The sequence below is a fragment of the Delphinus delphis genome, chromosome 9 (genome assembly GCF_949987515.2).
Source record: "Delphinus delphis chromosome 9, mDelDel1.2, whole genome shotgun sequence".
NCBI lineage: Eukaryota > Metazoa > Chordata > Mammalia > Artiodactyla > Delphinidae > Delphinus > Delphinus delphis.
The window spans coordinates 84553042-84565285 of NC_082691.1; the positions used below are offsets into that span (position 1 = coordinate 84553042).

At 44.5% G+C, this 12244-nt stretch overlaps 1 protein-coding gene across 1 annotated transcript in view; it reads left to right on the top strand.

Moving 5' to 3' along the window:
• STRIP2 (striatin interacting protein 2) overlaps window positions 1–12244 on the top strand; it is a 42180-nt gene that overhangs the window by 21058 nt on the left and 8878 nt on the right. Inside the window, exons 14-18 of the mRNA XM_060019995.1 lie at window positions 775–849; window positions 1522–1619; window positions 2078–2204; window positions 5025–5125; window positions 8457–8523. Of these exons, the coding sequence (XP_059875978.1) occupies window positions 775–849; window positions 1522–1619; window positions 2078–2204; window positions 5025–5125; window positions 8457–8523 (468 nt within the window). The remainder of the gene's footprint in view (window positions 1–774; window positions 850–1521; window positions 1620–2077; window positions 2205–5024; window positions 5126–8456; window positions 8524–12244) is intronic.

Genomic DNA, 12244 nt, shown 5'->3' on the forward strand with positions numbered 1-12244 from the left:
GACACCATAGGAAGTGCCTCTGTGTGGGGTGTCAGTTCCAGTGTCCCAGGCGTACCTGTGGCCTGAGCTAAGCCCAAGTATATCCAGCAAAGCAGTAGTCTGAGCCAACTCTTTGGTGGAGTTCTTTTTTTTAAAAAATAAATTTATTTATTTATTTATTATTGGCTGCACTTTTCATTGCTGCCCGTGGGCTTTCTCTAGTTGCGGTGAGCGGGGGCTACTCTTCGTTGCGGTGCACAGGCTTCTCATTGCGGTGGCTTCTTGTTGCAGAGCACGGGCTCTAGGCGTACAGGCTCAGTAGTTGTGGCACACAGGCTCTAGAGCACAGGCTCAGTAGTTGTGGTGCATGGGCATAGCTGCTCCATGGCATGTGGGATCTTCCCAGTCCAGGGCTCGAACCCGTGTCCCCTGCATTGGCAGGTGGATTCTTAACCACTGCGTTGCTGGGAGTTCTGACTCCTGACCTAGCAAGAGTGACATAGAGAGAATTCTGGATTGATTCCAGATGACAGGACAACCAAAATCATAGATTCTCAGGGCTGGAAGAGCCCTCAGAGGTCATCCAGACCAGCCCACTGATCCTAGGAAGAGGAAATTAGGTCTCAGAGAGGGAAAGTAACTTACCCAAGGTCCTACAATGAATCATTAACACAGCTAGGGTAGGAATCCTGATCTGACTCCCAGATCTTTTCCTCCCACCCTCCACAACCAAGGAAACATAGGTTTTGGTCAACTGGAAAATGGCCTGGGCAAACTGTATGTTTCTTGCCATAGGGGGAAGAGGTAGTACCAGAGACGCCGTGTGAAATCCTCTACCAGGGCATGCTGTATAGCCTCCCCCAGTACATGGTAAGGAGATGGCTGGGCCAGAGTTTCCCTTCTCAGCTGTGAGGAATAGAGAGCTGAGAGCCCTCTTAAGCTGAGCCATCTGTCATTTGAGCTTGCTTCCTGAGCCTTCACCCTTCAGGCAAGGCATTCTCTGAGCTTTCCTCAGGGCTCCTCCCAGAGGAAGAAGGACTTGGCTATATTCCCAAGTACTTCTTTGCGAGGAGTGGAGAATGAGGTGGGTCCCTGCAGGATGCATAGGGGGCCCTCCTCCTAAGTAAGTGCCTTAGTCCCCCTGAGGTCTGCCGTGGCCTCTGGTGTCCTAGTTGGCCTCAGGCTATGATGGTGAGGACGCTGATGGTCTGAGGTAGAGGAAGGAAAACGGTTGGGAAGGGAGATCTTGCTTATACCTCCCACCTAATTTCTAGGCATTGCCCCTCTCACTCTGTTCCTTCAATCCTCTTTGGAAAGAGCAGTCTTGAAGCAGAACAGCCCATAAGCTCCCTTCTGGCTCCTTAGCCTCACAGGCAAGCCTGTCAGGACAGGGCACCTGTTTGCTCTTCTGGAGGCTGGGCAGATTTGGTTATTGAGGGAAGAACTTAGAGAAAGGCTTTAAAACATTTCTCTTAGGGCTGTTGAACTGTGGAAGAATAACCTTGTTGAATGGGGGGGATTTCCTCATTTTCTACTTCCCAGATTGCTCTACTTAAGATTCTACTGGCTGCAGCCCCTACATCCAAGGCTAAGACAGACTCTATCAACATCCTGGCAGATGTCCTGCCTGAGGAGATGCCGTGAGTGCTTCAACTGGGGCAGCTGCTAAATATTAGCTACCTTGTCTGCAGGGTCTCTTTAGTCCCCACCTCACCTTGTTAACACTTACAGGGATTGTCTCCAAAGAGATCTCCTCTCTGCCACCAGTAGCCCCTTTCCACTGTAGTGCTCTCAGCTCTGCTCTTTTCAGCTCAGAATTGAGAGTCTGGAGGGTAACATCAGTGCCAGTTACTGGCTGCACATGTATGGGGGTGGACATTGCCAAGGGATGAGCTTGCCAAAGGAGAGAGAAACAAAGAGATCAGAGGAGCTTTTCTCCTGACTCATAAGTGGGAACTCTGGAGGTTTCCCTAGCACAGTTCAGGTTTCTGAAGTTCTGGCTCTCTTGTGTTTATTGCATCTGACCCAAATACCTGGGTCCTCGTAGGCCTTGCTCTAAGGTCACCCTCTGCACTGACTCTTCCTTTCCCCGTTGTAGCATCACTGTTCTCCAGAGCATGAAGTTGGGCATTGATGTGAACAGGCACAAGGAGATCATCGTAAAGAGTATCTCTGCCCTGCTCCTGCTACTCCTCAAACACTTCAAACTGAATCATATCTACCAGGTGAGCAGCTTAGAGCACTTCTCCACATGTCTCAGGTGTCCTCCAGGTCCTGTCTCCCAAAGGAGGAACGAAAGGGCCTTTGAGGTCCAGCTAAGCATCTTTCAGCCTTTCCTTTGTCTCACGGAATCCAGATACCTGTTGCACAAGCTTGGGGTGGGAAGTGGGGAATTGTCCTAGAAAGTTGCAAATGTCTGTGTCCTTTGAACATTATCCAGCGGTTGTGCATAGGAATCCCTAGCTTCTTGGGAATATGCCCTGCCAGCTTTGAAGCAATGGACCACAGGATTCAAGCATGCCACAAAAAGGGGAAGTGGGGGAGTGCTGAGCATACTTTTCTGTATGTGAAGCACTTTTTTTTTTAAATTTATTTACTTTTTTTATTTTTGGCTGCGTTGGGTATTCGTTGCTGCTCACAGGCTTTCTCTAGTTGTGGTGAGTGGGGGCTACTCTTCGTTGCTGTGCGTGGGCTTCTCCTGTTGCAGAGCATGGGCTCTAGGTGCGCGGGCTTCAGTACTTGTGGCTCGCAGGCTCAATAGTTGTGGCTCATGGGCTTAGTTCCTCTGCGGCATGAGGGATCTTTCCGGACCAGAACTTAAACCCGTGTCCCCTGCAATGGCAGGCAGATTTTTAACCACTGCGCCACCGGGGAAGTCCCATGAAGCACTTCTCTAACATTTGAGATGTAATTCTATATAAGACACACTTCTGGCTGTTAAGGGCTTTGAAGTTTTGTAAAGGATACAGATGTATAAATAGCCAATTATGGCGTGATAAGTGCTGTTATACAGGTAAGCATTGGCTGCTATGGAAACACTAATGCAACCTGAGGTGGAGAAGATGTGACTTCTAACCCGAGTCCTAAAGAAACAGATGTTAGCCAGGATACGGGAGTTGTCAGGGAAAGGTAGCAGGAAGCATTTCAAGCAGAAAAGCTAATTTGTGAAAGTCCAGAAGGGAGAGAGCAGAGTACCTTGGAAACTAATTAAATGTTGCTGGAGTTCTGCCTGGAGTGGAGGGAGTGGGGACGTCTGGTGATACATGAAGCTGGAGGGGATGGCAGGGAGCAGATCATAATACATATGCTAGCACACAGTTTTGAGTACTTACAATGTGGCCAGCACTCTGTTAAGTTCATGTAAGATCTCATTTAATTCTCTCAACCCTACAAGTTGGGTCTTATTTTATTCCACTGAGGCTAAAAAAGGTTAAGAACCTGCTTCCCTATGAAAGCACTGTTTGCCATGCTAAAAAGTTTGGACTTGGTGCTATGGGTGTTGCCAAGATATAGGAGAACATGGGGGCAGTGAATGGATGTTCTCTGTGGTGAGACATGGAGAGGAGAGGGAGCCTTCTCATTCCTGCACAGGGCCTCTGCCTCATTTTCCTCCTAAGGACCAAGCTTGCTGGTAGAAGAGCAGGACCTCAGAGTGCAGGGAAGCCCCTCCAGGGTATGTGTCCATGGCAGGTTTGACTGTACAACCAGGATATTTCTCCACTTTCATACATTCAGAGACATCTTTGGGTGTGTTAGGTGCCCTGAGTACTCACACTTCTTCTGCCAGTGTTTGCTGAGCAGCAGCAGCGCTGGAAGAAGTAGGGATGGATGAGAAATAGTGCTCCTAGTAGAAAGAGAACTGTGTATGTGTGCTTCTGTCTGCTGCTTTTGGTGGGCAATATGTGGATCAACAGCCAGACAGGTGGGTGGCTTGATGGGTCTTGCCCTGGTCAGTGCATCTTGACAAGGCTACAGACATGTCTCAAACTGAAAAATGTTTTCCATCACTTGATAGTAGGTATGCATTGGCTTCTCCATCTGAGGCTTTGGAAAATACCCTGGGTCAGCTGCCAGGGAGAAAGTTTTAAGGCAGAAGAGAGAAATGGGCAACACAACCTGACTCCCCACTGCTAACCACACACCTGAGCAAAGGGCAGCTTAGCTTGCTGCCATGGCTATTTCTCGGTGATCAGGAAGAGCTAAGGGATTTAAAACACTACAATTTTCTGCTTTTTCAACCCAGTTTCTACACTTCCCAGCAGTCTAGGTTCTGGATCTGGAGACAAACTGTGTCTGATGTTCCTCTGTGTATCATGGGCAAAATCCAGGTGACACAACTCCATGACACTGCCCCAATAGGTCTTCCTGGGTGCAAACCCCATCCAGATGCAAGAGAGCAAAATGTAGCCCTATGTTCTGGTGTTCAGCCCATCAAAAAGATCTTGGACTTATTCTCAGTGTAGTATCTGTTGACTGAAGGACTCTTGTTGATTCATTCATTAAAATACTGATATTCTAAGTATGGGGGCTAATATAGTGAACCAGACTCACGCTGGAGCCCACATTCCAGTGGTTCATTTGGTTACTGTGTGCCGTATCCATCCTGACTGAGTGATGCCAGCAGTTGCTGGGCTGCACCTGTTCCTGCTATATCAATCACAGTTGAAACCCTATGAGCCAGGGCTTTGGTATGGAAGACAACTCCCTCAGGGAGCCTTCCTTTCCTGTAGAGCTTAGGAACAAATCTCACAGCAATTCTTTCTATTTATCTGGAGTGGGATTTTCTCTCTGGCTTGTTTATGTTTTGTACTTTTGGTCAGGTGCTTGCAACATACACACACTGCAGATTGTCCCCTTCTCTGTAGGATGGGCTGGCTGAAGATGGTTCTTCCCACTTCCCAGACAGGAAGACTGATAACACAAGTGGACAGTGGATATTCTTAGGAATGGATATTAGAATTGTACTTGCCTCTTTTTTTTTTTTCAAACAGACCTTCTATTCTCCCCCAAATAAGCATCCTTTCTGCTTTGATCTTTTAATTTAGTTTGAATATGTATCACAACATTTGGTATTTGCCAACTGCATTCCATTGATCCTGAAGTTCTTCAATCAAAATATCTTGTCCTACATCACTGCCAAAAACAGGTAAGAACTCGGGACAGGTTTATTTCAAAGGGATATTTGGGATGGTTGAGAAGTTACGTCGTCTCAGAGCCGAGTTTCTGTTCTCCTGGTGTCCCTGGTCCTTTCTATCTTAGAGCTGTCACTGTCAAATTTAATTTCCTTGAAGTGCTACTGGTGGGGTGTATGGTTTGGCCTCTTCACAAAGATATTTGTATTTTAATAGTTTTGAAAACTGAAAATGCCATGACTCAAAGAAATGAAACTGCAACAATGAAATTTCAGCCCTATGGCAGAAGGATCCAGAAAATATTTTTTGTGACGCATCCTACTTGTCTAGTCAGCCCTAATTTTAGTATAAATCATAAGTTGGATCAATCACACTACTTTGTAAAGTGTTATACAGAATTTGTAACTAAAGATAAATAATAGAACCTTACTTAGATCAATTTGTAGTTTAAAAAAATACAGGAGATTCACATCCATTATTTCATTTAATCTCCTCAGTAGTGCTAAGACATATCACAATAAGTTTTATTCCCATTTCACCAATTAGGAAACAAATTCAGAGAGGTTAATTGACTTACTTAAGGATAACATGCTAGTGAGACCCCTTAAGTAAGCAGCAGAGGCGGGGTTAAAGCATAAATTGCTTTCTGATCACAGTTGCTATGGATTGCTCCAGCCAAGTGGGGACTTGGGGGGTTAACAGAGTAGATCCTTGTTCCTCAGTTTGCTACTTACACAAAAACTAGAAGGATGATAATCAGTAGAGTTGACCAGAAGTGCTTTACCAGAGGCAAAGTTCGTAAAGTAGAAGAAGGCTGACCTGACACTTGAGGTGACTGGAGAGGGGCTAGGAGATATTGCCCCACCAGTCTGTCAGCACGGCCAGAAACTCCACCCTGGAGAGGCAGCCTACTTATATGTAGTTTAAAACACACAAACAGAACCTGAAGTCACGGGACCTGGATTCCTGACCTGGATCTGCCACTTGCTAGTTGTGTCATCTCAAGTGTAAGACACTTTGTTTCTCTGAGACACAGTATTTTCATCTTTAAAATGAGAATAATACCTACTCTGACTATATCATAGAGCTTTTATAAGCATTAGTTAAGATAAACATAGATGAGAGTGCTTTACTTTTCCTGTTTGGAGGAAGCCTTGGAGAATGGGTTTTTCCTAACTGCAGAGAGACTTGGGCACCACCCCCCTTAAAAATGGCACTTATGGGAATTCCCTGGCCAGTGGTTAGGACTCCGCACTTTCACTCCGAGGGCCCGGGTTTGATCCCTGGTCAGGGAACTAAGATCCCACAAGCCGCGTGGCACGGCCAGAAAAAAAAGACACTTAAGACATACTAGTTGGGTTACCGGGGAAAATGAAAGTGTAGGTCGGGCTGGGTAAGGGTCACAGCTTCATGAAGGTACCTGTGTGTATCAGTCAACCCTCTTAGTGATAAGGAACCAAAAAGAGCTGGACCTGGCTCACACAGAATGGGAATTTGTTAGGAGAAAATGGGCAGTATATCATCTCGAGGAACCTAGGACAGAGATGCAGCTCTGGACCTCAGGGTTGGTCTGTAGCATAAGGAGCCCAGGAAGCTCTCCACCTCCATCTATGGCCACCAAGCCTCTGTACCTCCACTCCAGTTTTTCCTCTCTCATTGACAAATAGTTTTGTCTGCTTCCTAGGCCACTTAGTGAAATATGCCCACATGAACTAAACATATTCCTGTGCCACTTCAGAGATTGAATTGGCTCTCAATCCCTGTTCCACATTCCCAGGGTTAGAGGCCCACCCTTGGATCAATCAACTGTGACTGGGGAGTGGGGTTCACGAACTAAATGCCCCCTGTACCATGGGCCTAGAAGCAGGGGCAGACAATCCAATAGGTGTCCATCAGGTTCAATTTGGAGTTGGAAGAGTGGTAGTGCCAGACTACACCGTTTGCTAAGCTTGGCCTGGATACAGTGGTCCTCTCATGCGTTACCTGTAAGCTTTACTGTTGCATGATCTTGAGAACTTGAGCACCTACAGCTCATTATTGCAGTTTCCTCATGGCTCTTACAATCTAGATATCCTAGAAACTTGTAACTTTATTTTATGCCCCCTTAGGCTAGAATTCAGTACAATGAGATTGGAACAAATCCATCCTTGATTTCCCACCCTCATTTCCTGGTTGCCAGTACCTACTTTGCCATGGGGCTTTGTCAGTGGGAGGTGGGTAGATAAGTAGATGAGCCAGCCAAGAATGTTTATCCTAATGGAGTAGTGCAGAGCCCTGGGAGAATCCAGTAGGTAGGTCCACTGCCCTCCCCTCTCCTACCTTGTTTCCCTTAGGTTACCTTTGTGGGTTTCTTGAACAAAGGTCAACATTTCTAGTCAAATAAATTGTTGTGTTTTGCTTGGATAGAAGTTTTGACTTTGAAATGTAGAGACAGGTTGAAGGAACCCCATATTCCTCTTTATAGCCTATGCTTTGCCAACATCCTTTACCCATTTCCAACTACTCTAGTTCGGATGGATTGGTGTTTAAAACCTATGGAGTGTTGGAACCAGAAGGAGCATTAGAGATTAGCTAGTCTAAATTCTGCATTGTACCAGTGAAGAAGGGAGAAAAGGAAAGAAAGAGAGCCGTCATTTCGAGTGACCGTGTCCTTGTCATCATGTGGTGCCTTATTTCCCCTGCTGACTCATGCCTGCTTCCCTGGGCTCACCGCAGAGCCTCTAGCTCCCTTGCAGTTCCCCACTGTCTGTTTTGGGGGCAGATGCTATTACCGTTCTTGAGCTACTAGATTGGCCCTGCTGCAGGAAGCTGCCTCTGTCTCAAGCTTCCTCTAGGAGTGGCTTCTGTGATCATTCCCCAGAGCTCCTGAGTTTCAGGAACATCTGGTAAGAGACAGAGGAGAGGTCTTCATTTCATTCTCACTTCCACAGGTTGTTATTATTGGGATGAGTTTGGGCAGCATCTCTGGGAGCACAATTTTATGTACACGCATACACACAAGCATACACTTAAATGCAGAAACACAAATGCACACAAGCTTATGTATTCCTTTAAAGAAGGGAGGAGAAAGGTGGCTATACAGAGGCTCTCCTTCTGCTTTCTCTTGCCTCTGCCAGATAGGGGCCAGCCTGAAAGAATTCTGTTGGTTCCTCTCATGGCTATGAGGAGAGGAGACTGGATCTGGAGTTGCCTGGCACCAGAACCCTCAGTTTCAGCTGAAATCACTAAGCAGTTTTGGAAATAGATGCAGCCTGCTGAAGAGAAATACCTCCTGCCCTTTCAGATATAGCCATTTGCTGCCATTGCCATTTACTTAAAGCCTGTCCTTATCTCTGCATCTTGCAGTATCTCGGTCCTGGATTACCCATGCTGTACCATCCAGGATTTGCCAGAGCTTACTACGGAGAGTCTGGTAAGCAAGTGGGGATTTGATACCCTTTGAAATTACCAGGTGGCACAGGTTGGCATTTGCTCTTCCTTTTCTTCTCTAGCCCCCTAATGCCCTGGTTTGGGAGTCTCAGATCAGTAGAGGCATATTGGCAAGAGCACAGAGGTAGTAGGGGTTTAGAGCTGCTGACCCAGTTGAGAAAGATTTGGAAAAGCTAAGCATAGCATTTTGTAGAGAAAAGGGTCAGTGAAAAACACTGAGGAGAGGAAATTTAGAAAGATAATGGGACTGAAATTGAGTGTGAACATCTGTGATAAATGGCAGGAGAATCTCTTCTGGTCTAGCCTAAATCAATTATCTGTCTTCTTTCTGCTGTGCTACAGAAAATACCCAGGGGTGTGTACTTCAGAAAATACCTTACCTAGGTCTCTCTGAGGCAAAATTCAATATGGCCACAGAAGGATGACCCAGAAAGTTCCTCATGCTGGAAACAGTTCTAGGTAAATCATAGAAGTCCCTCAGTTATTCTGAATCCCATGAAACTGACTGATGAACAGCATGTTGAAATCAAGTGTCTATCTCATCTCTACAGCTCTTTAGATATACCTCAGCCCATACCTTCACCCTGTTGCACTGTAATTGTTTATATGTATCTGTTTCTCCATTTGACTGAAAACTCCCTAAAGGAAGAGGTAGTATCATCTTCATTTTATATCCTCAGAGTCGAGCACCATGTTCAGTACACGGAAGGACCTTAATAAATGATCGGATGATGGCACCTGTGTGTGCCCCAACCCCTTGTCCCCCAACTTTAATACCTGCAGGATGTCACATCAGAGAAGTTTATTGTGCAAAAGTAGAATGGTACCTTCTGTGGCACAAGTTTTACAGAACCATAGGATTCTTGGCTGGAGGGGACCTGAGAGCCGTTTGGCCAAACCCCCTATCTCAAAGATGAGAAACCTGAGGGCCCAGTGGATGAAGTGACTCGTCAGGTCCACTCCTCATGACAGACCCTGAATTAGAGAAGGACCCATGTCCTGAGACACTAAGTCTAGCACCTTTTTAAGCACCGGGGCAGAGATTCCCTCTCTTACTTAGATGTGGTCTCAGCAGCGAAGGAAGCTGGGAGCTTCTTACCTCTGCAGAGAGAGGTAATAAGTTGTCTAACCCTGTTTATGATGTTCCTCAATCTTTAAAACAACTGTATGAGGTTGGTATTAGTGTTTTATAGATGGAGAAGTTAAATAGCTGCCAAAACTTTATAGTTGAAAGTAGCAGAGCCAGGGTGGAGACATGCAGCCCTGTCATTCAGAGTTGGAATGAGGAATGCACTTTCTCACAGAAACAGTGGTACAGGGATAGCATTAAAGCTCTACTGTTAGTAGGGTACTTCAAAACATAAAGTCAGACTTCCCTGGTGGCGCAATGGTTGAGCGTCCGCCTGCCGATGCAGGGGACACGGGTTAGTCCCCTGGTCGGGGAAGATCCCACATGCCGCGGAGAAGCTAGGCCTGTGAGCCATGGCCACTGAGCCTGCACGTCCGGAGCCTGTGCTCCGCAACGGGAGAGGCCACAACAGTGAGAGGCCCGCATACCGCAAAAACAAACAAACATAAAGTCAGCTTTTATGACCTGAATCAATTTCTTGATACAATGTGTTCTCTTTTCTCAATCCCATAAGTAGGAATTGATGGGAACTAAACTTTCTTATCTCTTCTGATTAACTTTTTGGGATATGAACAGAAAATTATTGAAATACTTGTTATGCCTCTGAGAAGACTTTATTGTTATCTAAGAGTAGGTAAAAGCATGTAGCTATTCTTGGGTTTCCCTGGTGGCGCAGTGGTTGAGCGTCTGCCTGCCAATGCAGGGGACAGGGTTCGTGCCCCGGTCCGGGAAGATCCCACATGCTGTGGAGCGGCTGGGCCCGTGAGCCACAACTACTGAGCCTGCGCGTCTGGAGCTTGTGCTCCGCAACAAGAGAGGCCAACAAGAGAGGCCGCGGCAGTGAGAGGCCCGCGCACCGCGATGAAGAGTGGCCCCCGCTCGCCGCAACTAGAGAAAGCCCACGCACAGAAAAGAAGATCCAGCACAGCCAAAAATAAATAAATAAATGAATTTTTTTTTTTTAAAAAAAAGCATGTATCTATTCTTAATGAAAAACAGATTCATGCTAGGGATTCCTGTCTTTTTTGTGAAGCAACAGTGGCGCCTGGTGGTTTCATTTGGTAACCACAGATTTTTTTATTTTTTACTTGAACTTAGAAGTATTTCCCTGAGCTCAGTCATGGACTTAACTAGCAAGTTTACTCCACATAGATCCTCAGTATAGTGGTTTGTTTATCTAAACTGATGGCTTCTGCACTCAGAAAGGAGTAGTGTTTATATGAGTAAGATTTATGTCTTTTTCAGGCTCAGTGAATTAATTGTAAGCACAGAAAATGTACTGGCATTTTAAGTGTATAGGATTTTCTTTAAGTAACATTTCAATTTTTTTTTCTGACTTTAAAATTGATATATACTATTGCAGAAAATTGGGGAAATACAGAAACATACGGGAAAGAAAATAAACCACTGTTAATATTTTGTTACAGTTAACCATATATATTTATATATTCACTCATATATACACACACATATTATTTAATAAAATAAGGACTTTACATATGTTTCAATTCACATAGTAAAATTTAAATGTTCACAATATGATTTTATTAAACATTCTTAGAACATGATTTTTAATAGCTACATATAATATTACACTACTTAATTTTAAAAAAATGATTTTTTTCTACTATTGTTGGGCATTTATTTCAATGTTCTTTGTATAAATCCAAAATGAACATCCTTACTCATGAATCTTTGCCCTCATCTCTGATTATTTCCTTAAGATAGATTCCTAGAAGTGGAATTACTTGGCTAAGGTAGTCTTGATTCATATTTTCTCAGTTTTCTGTATTTGAACTGAGTTCAACTTCATTTGGAATTCCAACTACACATATAATGGACATGAAATAAAGGCAAAGTTAATGGCACATTAATTTCTATGGTCTTCTCATCTTGTCAAAATATCTAGCTCTACAATAGGCCATCTTTACTCATGTACTGAAGAGTTTCCTCACCTACCTGGTGCAGGAAGCCTTACAATTTCTAGATCTCCAAAAGTCTGTATTCAAATTCAATCCACTAAACTAGGAAAAAATTAAATTCCAAACATAAGAGAAGGATGGTGAATGTATGATTGTGTGGAAGTTAGGTATGGTCTTTAGAAGGAGGTTGCTGGAGAAGGCAGTGGGTATGGGCTCAAGTACTGTAGGATGCTCAGCATCTGGATGGTTGTTTAGAGCAATGGTATGAAAAATAGGGTGTGCAACATGATGCTTTAGGGGTGGGATATATTAGACCTTTTGTATGTATTAATATCCTTTTTTACTTTATATGTAATTTATAACATATATCATGTTATTACAACAATGCATTTATAATTTCTAACTAAATACACATTATATTTTGGAGTCATTGAGTATCAGACCTAGAAGTTTCTTAGTATCTTGCCCAGTCTTACCCTCTACTGATATGGAAGCAGGTGGAGTGGTGAAGTGTTGTCCAAAGCAGAGGGTAAGAATTTGCATGGCCTAGCCATTTGCAAAGAAATATTTGTCATTTCCTTTCAGATCTAGGCAAGTGAAATTATTAAGTTAATTCTTAAAAGGTAGTTCATTGCAAAATTCTTCAAATTTGG